At 47.5% G+C, this 21298-nt stretch overlaps 2 protein-coding genes across 3 annotated transcripts in view; one reads left to right on the top strand and one right to left on the bottom strand.

The window, feature by feature from the left end:
- Positions 1–3072, bottom strand: part of LOC110520780 (serine/threonine-protein kinase Nek11-like) — a 92192-nt gene extending 89120 nt beyond the window's left edge. Inside the window, exons 1-2 of the mRNA XM_036938564.1 lie at positions 2996–3072; positions 2571–2785 (exon numbers count right to left, since the gene is read on the bottom strand). Of these exons, the coding sequence (XP_036794459.1) occupies positions 2571–2755 (185 nt within the window). The 5' untranslated portion in view covers positions 2756–2785; positions 2996–3072. The remainder of the gene's footprint in view (positions 1–2570; positions 2786–2995) is intronic.
- A 2207-nt stretch (positions 3073–5279) lies between these two features.
- LOC118937748 (CDC42 small effector protein 1-like) lies at positions 5280–16105 on the top strand. 2 transcript variants are annotated; one of them, XM_036938559.1, is made up of 6 exons: positions 5280–5457; positions 8388–8457; positions 8616–8728; positions 11023–11127; positions 12352–12434; positions 12977–16105. In XM_036938559.1, the coding sequence occupies exons 3-5, from the start codon at positions 8675–8677 to the stop codon at positions 12418–12420; spliced, it is 228 nt and encodes a 75-aa protein (XP_036794454.1). In that variant the 5' UTR covers positions 5280–5457; positions 8388–8457; positions 8616–8674; the 3' UTR covers positions 12421–12434; positions 12977–16105. The 2 variants fall into 2 exon arrangements, with proteins under 2 accessions (XP_036794454.1, XP_036794447.1); XM_036938552.1 differs by having other exon boundaries at positions 5282–5457; positions 8388–8728.
- The last annotated feature ends 5193 nt before the right edge of the window (positions 16106–21298 follow it).

The raw sequence follows: 21298 nt of genomic DNA, 5'->3' as shown, positions 1-21298 counted from the left end.
GGAGGGCTCGTTTGACTGCTGTTTAGCGGAGTCGTAATGAGTCAGAATAAAAATTCCACAGCATCTGTTAAGCTGGAGCCATATGCTACAATGGGCAGAACAAAGCCAATTCAGGCAGTGACTCAGAAGTTCAAACTGTTTATGAATACGTTCTGCACTCACTCACTCACTCACTCACTCACTCACTCACTCACTCACTCACTCACTCACACACACACACACACACACACACACACACACACACACACACACACACACACACACACACACACACACACACACACACACACACACACACACACACACACACACACACACACACACACACACACACACACACACACACACGCACACAGGAAGGGAGGAATTGTATGAAGCAGATGCTCTATGATCGGTCTATTAACTATACAGCTTTGTTATCCTAAATACAGCCCCTTCGCTAGCACTCTTTATACATCTGGCTATAAAAGAGTTATGCTATTGTAATTATTCCCCCAAAAAGATAGGGATTTCATTTCAGATGTTTAGTGGATTTCATCTGGACTACAAAAACCATTTAGAGAACTCTCCCTCCCTCCCTGGTAGTAGCTAACTTGCTAATGTGTGCTGTGAGTGAGGTGAGCTGTCTGCCCTGTGAATGGCGGGGGTTTTGAGTGGCAGTGCTGTGCCAGTGTGTGGTGGGTCAGGGGGTTAGTGGGCACCGCTGGGCTGTGGTAACAAGTTGAAAGCCTTGCCCTGAGCCTGGAGCGTGGGTGTAATGACCCGTGGCATGTTGTCGCTTGCCTCTAGGTGCCATAACTAATTGGTGCTGCATTCTCTGAAAAGGGTATGTCTCCCTCTTTCCCTTTTTTACCTCACTATCTCCCTCCATTTCTGTCTTTCTTTACTCACTATCTCCCTCCATTTCTGTCTTTCTTTACTCACTATCTCTCACTCCCTCTCTTTACTCTCTGGGTAGAAGGATGGTTGTCCCATTCCCTCCATTTCTGTCTTTCTTTACTCACTATCTCTCACTCCCTCTCTTTACTCTCTGGGTAGAAGGATGGTTGTCCCATTCCCTCCATTTCTGTCTTTCTTTACTCACTATCTCTCACTCCCTCTCTTTACTCTCTGGGTAGAAGGATGGTTGTCCCATTCCCTCCATTTCTGTCTTTCTTTACTCACTATCTCTCACTCCCTCTCTTTACTCTCTGGGTAGAAGGATGGTAGTCCCATTCCCTCCATTTCTGTCTTTCTTTACTCACTATCTCTCACTCCCTCTCTTTACTCTCTGGGTAGAAGGATGGTCCCATTCCCTCCATTTCTTTGAAATCTAAAAGATGCGTGCGTGCATGTGTGTGTGTGTGTGTGTGTGTGTGTGTGTGTGTGTGTGTGTGTGTGGCAGAGAGACAGCGAATGAAAGTGAGGACTTTTTCCAATTCAAATCTGCCATCTGCAACGATTGGATTCTGGCCCATGATTAAAGATGGGCTACTGTCACGCTCTCCTTAATGACTGAGACCCTATGAATGCAGCACACTGCATGAAATGCCAAAGAGCCTACTGTCTGGCACCTTGCAGGGGCTTGATACTTGCCCAGGAGCCAAACGTACCTGCTGTGGCATCTGTGTGCTCAGAGGCACGGGACTCTGGGCCCGGCTCGCTGGACTGTGCCAGTAGGCATCATGCTTCAATGCTGGTTAGGCAAGACCCAGTTTCATCATGTATGTCCTTTGTCGTGAGACCATTGTGTGCTTGCAGTGCCCATTTAGGCTTACCCAAACGTGTATTTATAGACATAGTAGATGAACTCCTGGTGCTGTTTTGATTTGGGCGGTCAGTATTTGAGCAGTAAGCCAGGAGTTTGTTATGTCAAGGTCAGGAGGTAAACATGACTGGCACACACACACCGACACACACACACACACACACCGACACACACACATACACACAATTAAACTCAGTTCAGAGTGCCAACTCTCTTCATGTTGAGTCTCTAGTTCATCCAGATAATGCCTTGGGTTCTGCAATGCAGTTCAATGTAATGCAGTTACATTTTATAAGTCTGTCATGTCAACGTTAATGTTTTTAAATGTATGTCAACTGTAAAGTCTTTTTGTCCATAATGTCTTTCTCATTATGTATCAGACCCCAGGAAGACTAGCTGTCACCAGCTAGCTAATGGGGATCCTAATAAAATCTCAAATGTGTTTGATTAGCACAGAGCCAGCTGCTCAGAGCAAACATTCTCTCCCCCATACATGGGGATATGATGAGGGAGGGAGAGAGAGAGAGGAGAGAGAGAGGGGAAGAGAAGAGATGTGAGGTGCTCTCAGGCATCTGTATACCCAGGCTAATGCTGCCACCCAGAGGATGAACACAGAACTGCTGTTTTAATTGAGCACCATCGGTAGAGGAACCACCCCTACACTCCTAGTCATTGGTCTCGACCCCCAACACACTTATCTAAAAGGATTGGAGAGATGTAAGCAATATGAAAGATTTTACCCATTTCTAATAGAGGGCAAGGTGGGCACTGGGCAGTTGACATGTGAAGAGCAGTGGAGGACAACAGTAGGAGGCATACTCACAGTTTCTCCCCATCCCTTGCTCTAGTGTCTTGAACGAGGTAAACAGTGCTAAAACTCCCTCTGCCCAATCTCTGTAGGATGCTGTATCTTTTGGCAATCAGGTCGCCGGGGACAGGAGTTATAAGAGTGGAGGGGCAGTGGACATGGCAGGATGAATGGGCTTCTAGCTCCTCAAACTTGGGCATCTTGTTTCGGGATTCTTACAGGAGAATTAACTGCAAAATTCAGCAAAACACAAACATGTTGCTTTTCCTTATTTTATGCACGTTTGCCCAATTCAGATGAAAATTAATAAATACATATTTTACAGGGGAGACAGAGTCAGATAGCAGCACGTCGCACTTGTTACAGTGTAGGATTACTGAAAGCAGAGTCCTGGATAGCTTATTCTATTTCACTATTGCTACTTTGTCAAACAAACTCACCTGTTTGCAGATAGGTGTTGGCTATTTCCACCAGTTTAAAACATCCATAGCCTACTGTATTAACTTCCGTGTTTACTCTTGTTCCTATGGTAATAGGAAACCTATTGTCTCCCTTTCATTATATCCTTTTATTTCACCAGGTGTCACTGAAGAGCCTTCTGGTGTGAAGGCCTGTTTGGGACAGGGAGTTTTAGTCTCAATTCTCATGACAATGCATTTGACCAGAAGACTACACGTATACTCTATTCTCTTCTAACGTGGAACGGAGTTGTATGAGACATCTGTAGGCTGGCTAACTAACCTAAGTCATATTCTTCAAGAATATAGTCAATTACTTTTTCCACATTTTGTTATGTTACAGCCTTATTCTAAAATGTACTAAATCGTTTTTTTCCCCCTCAATCTGCACACAATACTCCATAATGACAAAGCAAAAACTGTCTTAGAATTGTTAGCAAATGTATTACAAATAAAAAACGTAAATATCACATTTACATAAGTATTCAGACCCTTTTCTCAGTACTTTGTTGAAGCACCTTTGGCAGAGATTACAGCCTCGAGTCTTCTTAAGTATGACGCTACAAGCGTGGCACACCTGTATTTGGGAAGTTTCTCCCATTCTTCTCTGCAAATCCTCTCAAGCTCTGCCAGGTTGGATGGGGAGCATTGCTGCTCAATTATTTTCAGGTCTCTCCAGAGATGTTCGATCGGGTTCAAGTCCGGGCTCTGGCTGGGCCACTCAAGGACATTCAGAGACTTGTCCTGAAGCTCTCCTGCGTTGTCTTGGCTGTGTGCTTAGGGTCGTTGTCCTGTTGGAAGGTGAACCCAACATTTAATCAATTGTAGAATGTGGAAAAGGTCAAGGGGTCTGACTACTTTCCCGAATGCACTGTAGATAGACCTACTATTATTATCATTAAAATGAGCCTTGCATTGCAGTCTGGTCTCATAGACTAGATGTAACATAGTAAAAGTAAATCTGGGATGCTCAGATTAGTATGATATATTATGTTTGGTATGGTTACATAAGACATATGGTTATTTAAAGTAGGATGGTTGGTAGGGCTGGATGGATGGGTGGGTGTATAACGTGAAAGTCTAGCAACCCAAAGGTTGCGAGTTTGAATCTCATCCTGGACAACTTTAGCTAATTAGCTCATTTTAAACTGCTAGCAACTACACCACGGGACCACCGAGTGTTGAAGCGCGTAAGCTTTAAAAATTGTCTGTCCTCAGTTGCAACACTCACTACCGAATTCCAAACTGCCTCTGGAAGCAATGTCAGCACAAGAACTGTTCGTCGAGAGCTTCACTAAATGGGTTTCCATGGCTGAACAGCCGCACACAAGCCTGAGATTACCATCTGCAATGCCAAGCGTCAGCTGGAGTAGTGTAAAGCTCAGAGCCATTGAACTCTGGAGCAGTGGAAATGCTTTCTCTGGAGTGATAAATCACGCTTCATCACCTGGCAGTCCGACGGACAAATCTGGGTTTGGCGGATACCAGGAGAATGCTACCTTCCCCAATGCATAGTGACAACTGTAAAGTTTGACTGGCCTGCACAGAACTTGACTGGCCTGCACAGAGCGCTGACCTCAACCCCATCGAACACCTTTGGGATGAATTGGATGCCAATTGCGAGCCAGGCCTAATTTCCCAACATCAGTGCCTGACCTCACTAATGCTCTTGTGGATGAATTGAAGTAAATCCCCGCAGCAATGTTCCAACATCTAATGGAAAGCCTTCCTAGAAGAGTGGAGGCTGTTATAGCAGCAAAGTGGGGATTGACTCTATATTAATGTCCATTATTTTGGAATAAGATGTTCGACAAGCAGGTGTCCACATAATTTTGGTAATGCAATGTACTTAGCATGTTAGCTAACCCTTCCCCTTACCCTAACCGTAGCTAACCTAACCGTAGCTAACCTAACCCTAACTCCTAAACTTAACCCCAACCCCTAACTCCTAGCCTAGCTAACGTTAGCCAGCTAGCCAGCTCGCCACCTGGCTAGAATTTGTAACATATCATACATTTTACTAATTCTTAACATATAGTTTGTTTTGCAAATTCGTAACATATAATACGAATTGTAATTCGTAACATATCATACGAAATGGGTGATGGACATCCACAAATGAATACATACCATACTGAAACATAACATATCATACCTAAATTAAGAGTCTCAAATTTATGTATAGAGTAATACGAAATGCTCTGAGACCAGGTTGCAGTGTAGCAGAAAATATCCCAGATTGTGCAACGCTTTCATTGGCCTGTTGATTTTCTTCCAGTTGTGGCGCTATAGTTCTGCCACCGTAAAAGCCTGAGAACGAGGAGTGTAGCCTACCGCAGAACATAGGAGACGTTTTACTTTACCACATCTCGACTCGTGAGCTGACCGTTTTAAAGATATCATGTTCGTTTGAGGGAGAAAGCGGATTCCACACTGATGTTACGGTAAAGGCAAATTGGTTGAAATTGGTTGTTTAATTGTGGCAGGGATCTAGATGTAAATGTATTGCTATGCTAATTTCGGAGTGACTGGATTGAGTGAACGGTTTTTGGGTTGAGAACTCGCGTCAGTGTTTTTTGTTAGTAAAATGTTAAATGCAGATGTTACTTACGTTGTTGCCTTACAGATGTTTCCGTCGAGAAACATCTGGATGACAAAAATAATGCCTCAATAGAAAACATTGAGAATGTTCATTTGAGAATTAGGCTACATTCAATGTCCCTACTCTTTAAAAATCACATTAATACACGTTCAATGACCATCTCTTTTCAGGATATTCAATTGGATAGTCACTCAGTGTTATTTAACACGCCTGTTGCCCTGTTGAATTGAGGCTATAACAGAACACTGTAAATCAATGGCCGGTGTTGTTCTCAGGCCAGGCATCTTTTTAAGTAGACCTACAGTTAAAAAGCTGGAGATCTACATATTCTCTCTCACACACACTAACTACCTTTACCTTGATCTCATGGTTCAAAGTCGAGTTCGGTTTGTAAAGAGAAACAGTATACCCAAACCTCTTTCTTTCACCTCTAATTTGTTTGAGTTTTACAAAGATGCAAGGGGGTAGGTACTCGTTTGGGGAAAGCATTTCCTTGTCTGGTCATTTACCTGTATTTTATAAGACTGTGAACTAATATGATTACCAGTACATCAAAGCATAGTTGAGATCTTACTCAACCTAGTTGAATTCAGTGCTAATACTGATGACTTTAATCAAAAGTTGAATTATTAATCAATCTCCTATTGAAACCATCATGTTGCACAGTGCTCTTAGGTCTTGTACAGTGGGGCAAAGAAGTATTTAGTCAGCCACCAATTGTGCAAGTTCTCCCACTTAAAAAGATGAGAGGCCTGTAATTTTCATCATAGGTGCACATCAACTATGACAGACAAAATGAGAAAAGAAAATCCAGAAAATCACATTGTAGGATTTTTAATGAATTTATTTGCAAATTATGGTGGAAAATAAGTATTGGGTCACCTACAAACAAGCAAGATGTCTGGCTCTCACATACCTGTAACTTCTTTAAGAGGCTCCTCTGTCCTCCACTCGTTACCTGTATTAATGGCACCTGTTTGAACTTGTTATCAGTATAAAAGACACCGGTCCACAACCTCAAACAGTCACACTCCAAACTCCACTATGGCCAAGACCAAAGAGCTGTCAAAGGACACCAGAAACAAAATTGTAGACCTGCACCAGGCTGGGAAGACTGAATCTGCAAAAGGTAAGCAGCTTGGTTTGAAGAAATCAACTGTGGGAGCAATTATTAGGAAATGGAAGACATACAAGACCACTGATAATCTCCCTCGATCTGGGGCTCCACGCAAGATCTCACCCCGTGGGGTCAAAATTATCACAAGAACGGTGAGCAAAAATCCCAGAACCACACGACCTAGTGAATGACCTGCAGAGGGCTGGGACCAAAGTAACAAAGACTACCATCAGTAACACACTACGCTGCCAGGGACTCAAATCCTGCAGTGCCAGACGTGTCCCACTGCTTAAGCCAGTACATGTCCAGGCCCGTCTGAAGTTTGCTAGAGAGCATTTGGATGATCCAGAAGAAGATTGGGAGAATGTCATATGGTCAGATGAAACCAAAATATAACTTTTTGGTAAAAACTCAACTCGTCGTGTTTGGAGGACAAAGAATGCTGAGTTGCATCCAAAGAACACCATACCTACTGTGAAGCATGGGGGTGGAAACATCATGCTTTGGGGCTGTTTTTCTGCAAAGGGACCAGGACGACTGATCCGTGTAAAGGAAAGAATGAATGGGGCCATGTATCGTGATATTTTGAGTGAAAACCTCCTTCCATCAGCAAGGGCATTGAAGATGAAACGTGGCTGGGTCTTTCAGCATGACAATGATCCCAAACACACCTCCCGGGCAACGAAGGAGTGGCTTCGTAAGAAGCATTTCAAGGTCCTGGAGTGGCCTAGCCAGTCTCCAGATCTCAACCCCATAGAAAATCTTTGGAGGGAGTTGAAAGTCCATGTTGCCCAGCAACAGCCCCAAAACATCACTGCTCTAGAGGAGATCTGCATGGAGGAATGGGCCAAAATACCAGCAACAGTGTGTGAAAACCTTGTGAAGACTTACAGAAAACGTTTGACCTCTGTCATTGCCAACAAAGGGTATATAACAAAGTATTGAGAAACTTTTGTTATTGACCAAATACTTATTTTCCACCATAATTTGCAAATAAATTCATTAAAAATCCTACAATGTGATTTTCTGGATTTTTTTTCTTTCTCATTTTGTCTGTCATAGTTGAAGTGTACCTATGATGAAAATTACAGGCCTCTCTCATCTTTTTAAGTGGGAGAACTTGCACAATTGGTGGCTGACTAAATACTTTTTTGCCCCACTGTATGTCACAGTTCTAAATGTCTGTCTTTCATCCTGAATCAAATCTGTTTGTAAGACTGACTGGTCAATGTAGCTTACATTAGATAAGGATTTGGTGACAGTTGAATAGTGTTAACGGTGACTGGATGGAGGAGAGAATCCCCGTAGTATGCCTGCAGCTCTTTTCTGAGGGACAGTTGACCCGGGTCCTGATCTTTCAGTGGGTGTTGCCATTATGACAGGAAGTCCCTTGCCACTGCAGCGTGAATCCCTTGTCTTGCATGACTGTCACAGACAGGAAGTGATAAGCAAGTGTGTGGGGGACGCATGTTGACTGACAGCAAATAGGCCTGTAGAGATGTAGGCCTATTTGGCATGGGGATGCTGAAATGTAGAAATTAACATGCCCATAATACTGTATCTGAATTGATTGTGCTATTCTAGCAGGTGGAGATTGTTTCACTTCCTATACCTTGTCAGCGTTCAACTAATGGAATCTGGTTTTGACTCAACAGGCCCTACAGTACCTGAGGCAGTGGAAATCTGGGGAGACGAGCATCCACAGGATTCAGTGAGAGGGAAGAGGTGACATTCTAAACGTTAAGAGAAAGGAATAGAACCAGACTTGGCACTGAGCCTTGGGGGACACCCATCTTTTTTGGGGACTGGACTGGTTGCAACGTCCTCACCATTCCACCCTAAGCGGCGTTCTTGTTCTCCAACACGTCCTCCTCTGCCTGCAGGGCATCCAGAGAACCAGGGCCTCAGAACCCACTCAGAGAAAAGCAGCAGCACAGTAGGGATGAGCGAGTTCTGGCACAAGATTGGCTGCTGCGTGGTGGCCAAACCTCCACCGGTGAGTTTGTCCCTTCTGAGAAATTACTGGAACACAGTAACTTTTTAGCTGCCGTGCTAGCCCTGCTTTTACAGCTCCAAGGTCAATGGGTCAAGATGAAGGGTTTGCCTGATTTATAAGATGTTTACCTGCCTCCCAAGAGTTTGGATATTAGATTGACCACACCACCATATCTACAACTTCACTAGTTGAAGTTAGTTCAGCCATGCCAGCTGTGGATCCTCAAGATGCATGGCATGGGATGACATGGGTATCATTAGCTGATTATTCAGCCATTCAACAACACTAGTGAGAAGAGAGCCCTCTGCTACTGTCAGTGGCCTGAGAAATAGGTCCGGTAGATGGCGAGGGAGTAGAAGAAGGAATGACTCAGGCCTTTTCTGTTGTTTTGAAGTGGGTGACCCACATAGTCCCGAAGGTCTGCCTATCTGGAGGGCTAGACTTCAGTCCAGACAAAGACTGCTCTGTCATTAGACATTACCTCTTGAATCATGATTAAGAAGACGTAGGTTAGGCCGGGTTCAACCTTAGTCTAGCTCATAGACATGTAACTTCATAAAAATAAACACTCCACTATTACCAGATCAGAAAATATCAAGTCTGTCCCAAGCACCCATACACTTTCACCTTGTGTTTAACCTTTAGGGGACTGTAAAACTACTGTTGTAGTCGTCACGTCAGTGTCGATGTCGTAGAATTGGCATTTAGTCAAATAAGGAGATTGTATCCCTCCACAGCATGTCTCTATAGTAACTCCAGAACCCTCCCCTAACAATTAATGGGGTCTCTGAGGGGAAGTGGGCTTCTGGCATGTGCTGCTATTGAGCTCATTCTTTTCCCTCCCTTCCTCCTCCCTCCTTTATTTTTAGGTCCTTGTTTATTCTATTGTTGGGACGAGAGAAGGCCAGACTAGAATGTGTGTATAGCATGTGGTGGCATACTAACAAGTGTTACTTCCCAGAAAGGCTTGCTTTGTAAATACTTTATTTCTGATAACAGTGCAATGACTACATGTCGTTGGACCTGTGTATAATTTAATTAACATTCTTTTTAGTTTTTATAAATCCCTAATTATTCAAATTAATAATTGCTATGTGGCATTTGCACTATACAGTCAGAATGTTGATACTGGTCATGATCCTTAATGTGAAATGGCTCATTCATTCCTGTCAGTTCTGGGTCATCTCTGTCGGCACCCAGCGTAGCCTGTTGTAACAAGTGGGACTTATTCACAGCACTGCTGACAGGTGATGACATGCCCTTACACTGACAGAACTGAACATGCTCTAATAAAACAACTATTAGAGAAGGGGATGTTCAACATTTTACTTACATTCATGTCATTTAGCAGACGCTCTTATCCAGAACAACTTACAGGAGCAATTATTGTTAAGTGCCTTGCTCAAGGGCACATCGGGCAGATTTTTCACCTGGTTTGGGGGATTCGAACCAGCGACCTTTCAGTTACTAGCCCAAATCTCTTAACCGCCGCTAGACTGCCTGACCCGCCACTAGGCTGCCTGACCCGCCGCTAGACGGCCTGACCTGCCGCTAGACGTCCTGACCCGCCGCTAGGCTGCCTGACCCACCGCTAGGCTGCCTGACCCGCCACTAGGCTGCCTGACCCGCCGCTAGCCTGCCTGACTCGCCGCTAGGCTGCCTGACCCGCCGCTAGGCGTCCTGACCCGCCGCTAGGCTGCCTGACCCGCCGCTAGGCGTCCTGACCCGCCGCTAGGCGTCCTGACCCGCCGCTAGGCTGCCTGACCCGCCGCTAGGAGTCCTGACCCGCCGCTAGGAGTCCTGACCCGCCGCTAGGCTGCCTGACCCGCCGCTAGGAGTCCTGACCCGCCGCTAGGCTGCCTGACCCGCCGCTAGGAGTCCTGACCCGCCGCTAGGCTGCCTGACCCGCCGCTAGGAGTCCTGATCCGCCGCTAGGAGTCCTGACCCGCCGCTAGGCGTCCTGACCCGCCGCTAGGCGTCCTGACCCGCCGCTAGGCTGCCTGACCCGCCGCTAGGCGTCCTGACCCGCCGCTAGGCTGCCTGACCCGCCGCTAGACGGCCTGACCCGCCGCTAGGCTGCCTGACCCGCCGCTAGGCGCCCTGACCCGCTGCCATTGAGTATGAAATAACAAGTAGAAGATCAAAACTCTTATCGAAGATCATCCCATTCAGGTTACAAAATGCATTGTGTGTGTGCGTGTATGCTGTAAAGTCTGTACTTCCACTGGGCTTAATTGCATAATATCTGTCTAAGTCCCCATTTTCTATTTCTATATATTTTCTATTATTTCCAGAGGAAGAAGCGCAGGAAAATCGACCGCAGCATGATCGGCGAGCCCACAAACTTTGTCCACTTGACACACATTGGCTCTGGGGAGATGGCAGAGGGCCGGGCCCCGGTAAGAGAGATGATACCTAGACTGACTGGGGCTGGTGTGTGTTAAAATGTGTAGAGATATTGTGAAGATATTGTGAAGGTGTGTGTGTGTGTGTTACTCCTCAGAACATGGGCTGGGCTTTGCAGCTTCCAACCTGCCGCTAGGAATGTTGGCCTGGTTTCCTACGGAATACAGTCACGTTGGACAGGGAATGAGAGGAGGAAATGTAGAAACGCTGGGAATTGTTTCTCAATTCATTCACCTATTAGTAGGATATGAATATTAACTTTAGTTTGAAACCTGTTACGCTATGATTGATAAAGCTGTGTACAGTACTATCAGAAGACTAGCCAATCACTAGTCTGGTCACTGTTTAAATCACTGTATGGAAAGTGGTAGGTTAAACTGAGTGATAGTCCATTTCTGAATTTATTACATGATGTTGATGCTATCAGTACTAAAATGTATGGACGCTCTGCTAAATGACTCAAATGTATGGACTACTTACTGTATGTCGCTCTGCTGAATGACTCCAATGTTTCACTAAACAACTGACTGTTCCGTCGTGATCATGACCTCCAATTGCGAAAGACAACAGATTTTTTAAAATAAATGATACATTTACACATTGTATCATGACGTGGTCTGAGAACAGTCAGGTGGAGGAGGAGTATGTTGCTGAAACATGTTACTGCCCTCCGTGTTACAGAATTCCATTTCCTCAACTGCTATTGCGTAACCCTCTAATGTCCATTGTTCTGTTATGACCCATAGCTGTCAGACTGTAGTTATTCTAGTGCTCGTCAAGCACGTGCCATTTCTGCAGCGCTTGACGCCAGAATGATTGATCCACACCTGTGCGTTCGTCCAACTCTGAACTGCGTCGTTTTAAAAAGTAAAGAAAAAAACCCACAGCCTAAAGCAAGTCCCATTCCTCCTCACTCCATCCCATCATATGGTCACTATCATTATGTAAAGACGTAGGTTATGAGTAATGCTGCTGGCCAAATGGATCAAATGTTGTCAGCAGTCCAAATGGGATCATGTTTCATATAAACCCCACAGAAACACTGTTAAATATGTTACATACAATGATACAGTATAGAAGCACAGTTCTAATTCTGGCTTCGGATCCTGCCTCTCCATCCATATGTTATCATGAAGAGGTCATGACCTGCCTTTTTGATATGAAAATGACTAAGTATCTGTAGAAACTCTAACAGTCGTTATCTTCCTGTCCTGTAGTCGGGGCCGGTCCAGGATAAGATGAGGTCAAAAGGACCCAGTGCCAACGGCCGCAAGAGCATGTTATAGCTGCTGCCTACCAAGTAAGTACCCAGTTAATGAAGCTATTGCCATATCTGCAATGCAATAGCTTCTCTGGAACTGACCTTCACTTCTGGAACTGACCTTCACCACTGGAACTAACCACCTTCACTTCTCTGGAACTAACCACCTTCACCTCTCTGGAACTAACCACCTTCACCTCTCTGGAACTAACCACCTTCACCTCTCTGGAACGAACCACCTTCACCTCTCTGGAACGAATCACCTTCACCTCTCTGGAACGAATCACCTTCACCTCTCTGGAACTAACCACCTTCATTCACCTCTCTGGAACTAACCACCTTCACCTCTCTGGAACTAACCACCTTCACCTCTCTGGAACTAACCACCTTCACCTCTCTGGAACGAACCACCTTCACCTCTCTGGAACGAACCACCTTCACCTCTCTGGAACTAACCACCTTCACCTCTCTGGAATGAACCACCTTCACCTCTCTGGAACTAACCACCTTCACCACTCTGGAACGAACCACCTTCACCTCTCTGGACTTGTAGAACTAACAGTTTTCATTTCTCTCTGTAGGCATGGAGAACCATTTCCATCCTCCTCTATGCGGCCCTCTCATCCCAAATCGAAAGCAGTCACTGCAGTGTAACCTGTTTCCAAAGGAGCACTTGGCAAACCTGAGAGCGGACCCTAATAGAGAGCAGAGAGGCTCCTCCTGACGTCTGCAGGATCTATTTAGCCAAACAGGACGATGGCCTTTCTGTGGTCACCACCAGAATCGCCCTGCTCAGAGGAGGATAGACTGACATGTTTTTTTATGCTTTTTAAAGAAAACTATTTGTCTTTCTGATGGACTTTGGACTTCCACTGTATTTCAGCCAACAACGTTACTGTGTCTGTGCCAGCAAGCGTATGGGATAGAGCCGGTGAGAGTGTTTAGCTACATTTGTTGACTAACATGGCTGATTCTATTTCAGGAAGTGAAGATTATGTTCTCAAGGATTACCTGAATGTTGCAAACCATTGACCTACTGCCAAACAAACTATTTTGTGTATCTGTCTAATGAATGAGGATGCACCTTTTATTTTCCTACAGTGCATAGTTAAAGGTGTCTTCATGTGTGTGTTTATAAGGGCAAAATGCTATGTGATTTTGTTGCTGTTTAGATACCAGTACTGAGTAGTGTTATTTTGATTGTACCAGTTGCCATAGAGCTGCATTTGGACTGCTACCCAGTTGCCATAGAACCCCATTTGGACTGCTACCCAGTTGCCATAGAACCCCATTTGGACTGCTACCCAGTTGCCATAGAACCCCATTTGGACTGCTACCCAGTTGCCATAAAGCCCCATTTGGACTGCTACCCAGTTGCCATAGAACCCCATTTGGACTGCTACCCAGTTGCCATAGAGCCCCATTTGGACTGCTACCCAGTTGCCATAGAGCCCCATTTGGACTGCTACCCAGTTGCCATAGAGCCCCATTTGGACTGCTACCCAGTTGCCATAGAGCCCCATTTGGACTGCTACCCAGTTGCCATAGAACCCCATTTGGACTGCTACCCAGTTGCCATAGAGCCCCATTTGGACTGCTACCCAGTTGCCATAGAGCCCCATTTGGACTGCTACCCAGTTGCCATAGAGCCCCATTTGGACTGCTACCCAGTTGCCATAGAACCCCATTTGGACTGCTACCCAGTTGCCATAGAGCCCCATTTGGACTGCTACCCAGTTGCCATAGAGCCCCATTTGGACTGCTACCCAGTTGCCATAGAGCCCCATTTGGACTGCTACCCAGTTGCCATAGAACCCCATTTGGACTGCTACCCAGTTGCCATAGAGCCCCATTTGGACTGCTACCCAGTTGCCATAGAGCCCCATTTGGACTGCTACCCAGTTGCCATAGAACCCCATTTGAACTGCTACCCAGTTGCCATAGAACCCCATTTGGACTGCTACCCAGTTGCCAAAGAACCCCATTTGGACTGCTACCCAGTTGCCATAGAGCCCCATTTGGACTGCTACCCAGTTGCCATAGAACCCCATTTGGACTGCTACCCAGTTGCCATAGAACCCCATTTGGACTGCTACCCAGTTGCCATAGAACCCCATTTGGACTGCTACCCAGTTGCCATAGAACCCCATTTGGACTGCTACCCAGTTGCAAGCATACAGGTAACTGCCAAAATAAAGGAAACCCCAGCATGGTGTCTTAATAGGGCATTGGGCACCACGAGCCGCTAGAACAGCGCCAATGCACCTTGGCATAGATTCTACAAGTGTCTGGAACTCTTGGAGGGATGCGACACCATTCTTCCACCAGAAATTCCATCATTTGGTGTTTTGTTGATGGTGGTGGGAAACGCTGTCTCAGGCTCCGCTCCAGAATATCCCAATAGTGTTCAATTGGTTTGAGATCTGGTGACTGAGACGGCCATGGCATATGGGTTACATAGTTTTCATACTCATCAAACCATTGTGACCACTCGTGCCCTGTGGATGGGGTCATTGTCATCCTGGAAGAGACCACTCCCATCAAGGTAGATCTGTTTCACCCTACAGGTAGCAGGTGATCACTCAGAATAGCTGTGTATTCACTGGAGTTGATCTTGTCCTATATGGGGTTGAGTGGACCTAAACCATGCCAGGAAAATGCACCTCCACACCATAAGAGCTGCCAATAAGTACCCTAATTTACTGGTGTTTCCTTTTATTTGAGCAGTTACCTGTAGCTGGTCACTGTGATACACAATTTACTAGCACCTACTCTGAAAACCCCTAACTATTAGTCAGCAGGAAGAGTCTGTTAGTAACAGGGGTTGTTGTTGTTGAAATTCGAAACACCCTGACCGTTACGGGGCTTTCCAGTGATCTGTCCTGGAATTACTCGGGAATGCCACTCATTAAATCAACTGCATCGAAGGAACATTCCATAAGGTAGTTTGTTCTCTTGTCGGGGGGGGATGTCCACCCCCTTGATCAGAATGGAAAATTCCAACCATTTCACTGTGCATTCCCCTTGTAATTTCTATATGGCCTCCCACTTGACCTTGTTGTAGGCGACGTGCACTCCAAGCTGGCTTGTGTCCCACCATAACATCCACACTATTCTGAAACCAGGTGGGAGTTTTAAATATCTGATTTAAATCATGCAGTAGAAATGAAAGTTTGTTTCCTGTACACAACTGTATTTCTGACGTGCTTAGTATACACAATCTGTTGTGAGTCACTCTGTAGTTTTTTTGCTAAGTGTGTCCATACGGGGAAAAACTCTGAAATTGAATGTTTTTTAAATATTGTATCTTATGTGATTTCCTAGGCCGTTATCCTATAGCAGAACATATGGCGTATGGATGGTGTTGTACATGTTGTATGTTGTCCCTTCACTAATACCTTATCTGTTTTATACACTGGGCTTAAAGTTGACTTAATGCTGAAGGTGGGACTTTGCATATTGCTTGGTGGCTTTCCTATCTTTGGGAGAGCTTGTAATACTGAGTACATTCTCAGCCCAACAGAATGACTGCTGCCTTGAAGTTTCTGGAACAATGTACATTGGTAACGTCAGTAACTTGAGTCTGTTGGCATTTAAGTTTCTTTCCCATCTTTATCATGGTTGTTGTTAGACCAAAACTCATGTTCATTAGAAATGATTTGTGCAATCTCTTGATTTTTCCTGAAATACAGTTAACATTCCGAATAGAATTCTGTGTGATTAATCTCTTCTGTTGCTGATGGTGAATGTTATCACCAAATGTGTTACTCAATTTTCACTGCCTGGTACAGAAATAATAGAATCTCAACCAACTGGTTTCAGTGGCCCCTATGGGCTCTGCTGTGAACATTTCTGGGAGATTGTATCATTTTCATTGAAGTTAGTGGGAATCTGTAGTTGCTACATCCATTTTGGGATTTATAAATGATATATATACCCATTGATTCTTGAATATCTTATAAATGCCTCACGAGCTTAGTTCAACTAGCATGTTGATATCATGGATGGTCAGTCCTTGCATCCACAGCTCTGTCTATGAATTTGAGAGCAGTTACATTTCTCCAAAACACAGTCGGGGTGACTGCTTTGTCATTGTTTCAATTAAGGATTCTAGTTTTAATCTCAAACTACTTCAACAAATGCATATCTCACTGAAATCCATCTGGTATAGCACAAATATTGCAATCTAAACAAATGCCCTAAAATAAATGGAATGGACGCTATAGTCTGTCTGTACAGCTCGCTTTAAAAAAACATACATAACAAAGATGTTAAATGATGCCACTAACAATGCAAATAGTTGGCATGGAAATCTTGTTCTAAGAGCAGCCCAGGGTTGAGTGAATAGATGGGTGTAAGGATCATGTTCCAGCAGCAAAACCCACTGGAACAGAAGATTACAATTTAACGGGAGTGGACTCCACGAATTGTCTAACCATGTGAAATACAGTCCTAAGTAGAGGACGTGTGAAGTCTACGGGGTGTCCAGTAGAGGACGTGTGAAGTCTACGGGGTGTTTTAGTAGAGGACGTGTGAAGTCTACGGGGTGTTTTAGTAGAGGATGTGTGAAGTCAACGGGGTGTTTAGTAGAGGACATATGAAGTCTACGGGGTGTGAAGTCTACGGTGTGTTTAGTAGAGGACGTATGAAGTCTACGGGTTGTTTAGTAGAGGACGTATGAAGTCTACGGGTTGTTTAGTAGAGGACGTGTGAAGTCTACGGGTTGTTTAGTAGAGGATGTGTGAAGTCTACGGGGTGTTTAGTAGAGGACGTGTGAAGTCTACGGGGTGTCCAGTAGAGGACGTGTGAAGTCTACGGGATGTTTAGAAGAGGACGTGTGAAGTCTACGGGGTGTCCAGTAGAGGACGTGTGAAGTCTACGGGGTCTCCAGTAGAGGACGTGTGAAGTCTACGGGGTGTGACGGCTACGGGGTGTCCAGTAGAGAACGTGTGAAGTCTACGGGGTGTGACGGCTACGGGGTGTCCAGTAGAGGACGTGTGAAGTCTACGGGGTTTGACGGCTACGGGGTGTCCAGTAGAGGACGTGTGAAGTCTATGGGGTCTCCAGTAGAGGACGTGTGAAGTCTACGGGGTGTGACGGCTACGGGGTGTCCAGTAGAGGACGTGTGAAGTCTACGGGGTGTGACGGCTACGGGGTGTCCAGTAGAGGACGTGTGAAGTCTATGGGGTGTGACGGCTACGGGGTGTCTAGTAGAGGACGTGTGAAGGCTACGGGGTGTCTAGTAGAGGACGTGTGAAGGCTACGGGGTGTGAAGTCTACGGGGTGTCTACTAGAGGACGTGTGAAGTCTACAGGGTGTCTACTAGAGGACGTGTGAAGGCTACAGGGTGTCTACTAGAGGACGTGTGAAGGCTACGGGGTGTGAAGTCTACGGGGTGTCTACTAGAGGACGTGTGAAGTCTACAGGGTGTCTACTAGAGGACGTGTGAAGGCTACGGGGTGTCCAGTAGAGGACGTGTGAAGGCTACGGGGTGTCCAGTAGAGGACGTGTGAAGGCTACGGGGTGTCCAGTAGAGGACGTGTGAAGGCTACGGGGTGTCCATTAGAGGACGTGTGAAGGCTATAGGGTGTCTACTAGAGGACGTGTGAAGGCTACGGGGTGTCCAGTAGAGGACGTGTGAAGGCTACGGGGTGTCCAGTAGAGGACGTGTGAAGGCTACGGGGTGTCCAGTAGAGGACGTGTGAAGGCTACGGGGTGTCCAGTAGAGGACGTGTGAAGTCTACGGGGTATGACGGCTACGGGGTGTCCAGTAGAGGACGTGTGAAGGCTACGGGGTGTCCAGTAGAGGACGTGTGAAGTCTACGGGGTATGACGGCTACGGGGTGTCCAGTAGAGGACGTGTGAAGGCTACGGGGTGTCCAGTAGAGGACGTGTGAAGGCTACGGGGTGTCCAGTAGAGGACGTGTGAAGGCTACGGGGTGTCCAGTAGAGGACGTGTGAAGGCTACGGGGTGTCCAGTAGAGGACGTGTGAAGGCTACGGGGTGTCCAGTAGAGGACGTGTGAAGGCTACGGGGTGTCCAGTAGAGGACGTGTGAAGGCTACGGGGTGTCCAGTAGAGGACGTGTGAAGGCTACGGGGTGTCCAGTAGAGGACGTGTGAAGGCTACGGGGTGTCCAGTAGAGGACGTGTGAAGGCTACGGGGTGTCCAGTAGAGGACGTGTGAAGGCTACGGGGTGTCCAGTAGAGGACGTGTGAAGGCTACGGGGTGTCCAGTAGAGGACGTGTGAAGGCTACGGGGTGTCCAGTAGAGGACGTGTGAAGGCTACGGGCTGTCCAGTAGAGGACGTGTGAAGGCTACGGGGTGTCCAGTAGAGGACGTGTGAAGGCTACGGGGTGTCCAGTAGAGGACGTGTGAAGGCTACGGGGTGTCCAGTAGAGGACGTGTGAAGGCTACGGGGTGTCCAGTAGAGGACGTGTGAAGTCTACGGGGTGTCCAGTAGAGGACGTGTGAAGTCTACGGGGTGTCCAGTAGAGGACGTGTGAAGGCTACGGGGTGTCCAGTAGAGGACGTGTGAAGGCTACGGGGTGTCCAGTAGAGGACGTGTGAAGGCTACGGGGTGTCCAGTAGAGGACGTGTGAAGGCTACGGGGTGTCCAGTAGAGGACGTGTGAAGGCTACGGGGTGTCCAGTAGAGGACGTGTGAAGGCTACGGGGTGTCCAGTAGAGGACGTGTGAAGGCTACGGGGTGTCCAGTAGAGGACGTGTGAAGGCTACGGGGTGTCCAGTAGAGGACGTGTGAAGGCTACGGGCTGTCCAGTAGAGGACGTGTGAAGGCTACGGGGTGTCCAGTAGAGGACGTGTGAAGGCTACGGGGTGTCCAGTAGAGGACGTGTGAAGGCTACGGGGTGTCCAGTAGAGGACGTGTGAAGGCTACGGGGTGTCCAGTAGAGGACGTGTGAAGGCTACGGGGTGTCCAGTAGAGGACGTGTGAAGGCTACGGGGTGTCCAGTAGAGGACGTGTGAAGGCTACGGGGTGTCCAGTAGAGGACGTGTGAAGGCTACGGGGTGTCCAGTAGAGGACGTGTGAAGGCTACGGGGTGTCCAGTAGAGGACGTGTGAAGGCTACGGGGTGTCCAGTAGAGGACGTGTGAAGGCTACGGGGTGTCCAGTAGAGGACGTGTGAAGGCTACGGGGTGTCCAGTAGAGGACGTGTGAAGGCTACGGGGTGTCCAGTAGAGGACGTGTGAAGGCTACGGGGTGTCCAGTAGAGGACGTGTGAAGGCTACGGGGTGTCCAGTAGAGGACGTGTGAAGGCTACGGGGTGTCCAGTAGAGGACGTGTGAAGGCTACGGGGTGTCCAGTAGAGGACGTGTGAAGGCTACGGGGTGTCCAGTAGAGGACGTGTGAAGGCTACGGGGTGTCCAGTAGAGGACGTGTGAAGGCTACGGGGTGTCCAGTAGAGGACGTGTGAAGGCTACGGGCTGTCCAGTAGAGGACGTGTGAAGGCTACGGGGTGTCCAGTAGAGGACGTGTGAAGGCTACGGGGTGTCCAGTAGAGGACGTGTGAAGGCTACGGGGTGTCCAGTAGAGGACGTGTGAAGGCTACGGGGTGTCCAGTAGAGGACGTGTGAAGTCTACGGGGTGTCCAGTAGAGGACGTGTGAAGTCTACGGGGTGTCCAGTAGAGGACGTGTGAAGGCTACGGGGTGTCCAGTAGAGGACGTGTGAAGGCTACGGGGTGTCCAGTAGAGGACGTGTGAAGGCTACGGGGTGTCCAGTAGAGGACGTGTGAAGGCTACGGGGTGTCCAGTAGAGGACGTGTGAAGGCTACGGGGTGTCCAGTAGAGGACGTGTGAAGGCTACGGGGTGTCCAGTAGAGGACGTGTGAAGGCTACGGGCTGTCCAGTAGAGGACGTGTGAAGGCTACGGGGTGTCCAGTAGAGGACGTGTGAAGGCTACGGGGTGTCCAGTAGAGGACGTGTGAAGGCTACGGGGTGTCCAGTAGAGGACGTGTGAAGGCTACGGGGTGTCCAGTAGAGGACGTGTGAAGGCTACGGGGTGTCCAGTAGAGGACGTGTGAAGGCTACGGGGTGTCCAGTAGAGGACGTGTGAAGGCTACGGGGTGTCCAGTAGAGGACGTGTGAAGGCTACGGGGTGTCCAGTAGAGGACGTGTGAAGGCTACGGGGTGTCCAGTAGAGGACGTGTGAAGGCTACGGGGTGTCCAGTAGAGGACGTGTGAAGGCTACGGGGTGTCCAGTAGAGGACGTGTGAAGGCTACGGGGTGTCCAGTAGAGGACGTGTGAAGGCTACGGGGTGTCCAGTAGAGGACGTGTGAAGGCTACGGGGTGTCTACTAGAGGACGTGTGAAGGCTACGGGGTGTCCAGTAGAGGACGTGTGAAGTCTACGGGGTGTCCAGTAGAGGACGTGTGAAGGCTACGGGGTGTCCAGTAGAGGACGTGTGAAGGCTACGGGGTGTCCAGTAGAGGACGTGTGAAGGCTACGGGGTGTCCAGTAGAGGACGTGTGAAGGCTACGGGGTGTCCAGTAGAGGACGTGTGAAGGCTACGGGGTGTCCAGTAGAGGACGTGTGAAGGCTACGGGGTGTCCAGTAGAGGACGTGTGAAGGCTACGGGGTGTCCAGTAGAGGACGTGTGAAGGCTACGGGGTGTCCAGTAGAGGACGTGTGAAGGCTACGGGGTGTCTACTAGAGGACGTGTGAAGGCTACGGGGTGTCCAGTAGAGGACGTGTGAAGGCTACGGGGTGTCCAGTAGAGGACGTGTGAAGGCTACGGGGTGTCCAGTAGAGGACGTGTGAAGGCTACGGGGTGTCCAGTAGAGGACGTGTGAAGGCTACGGGGTGTCCAGTAGAGGACGTGTGAAGGCTACGGGGTGTCCAGTAGAGGACGTGTGAAGTCTACGGGGTATGACGGCTACGGGGTGT

The sequence above is a fragment of the Oncorhynchus mykiss genome, chromosome 2 (assembly GCF_013265735.2).
Source record: "Oncorhynchus mykiss isolate Arlee chromosome 2, USDA_OmykA_1.1, whole genome shotgun sequence".
Classification (NCBI taxonomy): Eukaryota; Metazoa; Chordata; class Actinopteri; order Salmoniformes; family Salmonidae; genus Oncorhynchus; species Oncorhynchus mykiss.
This window is presented reverse-complemented; position numbering and strand designations above follow the sequence as displayed.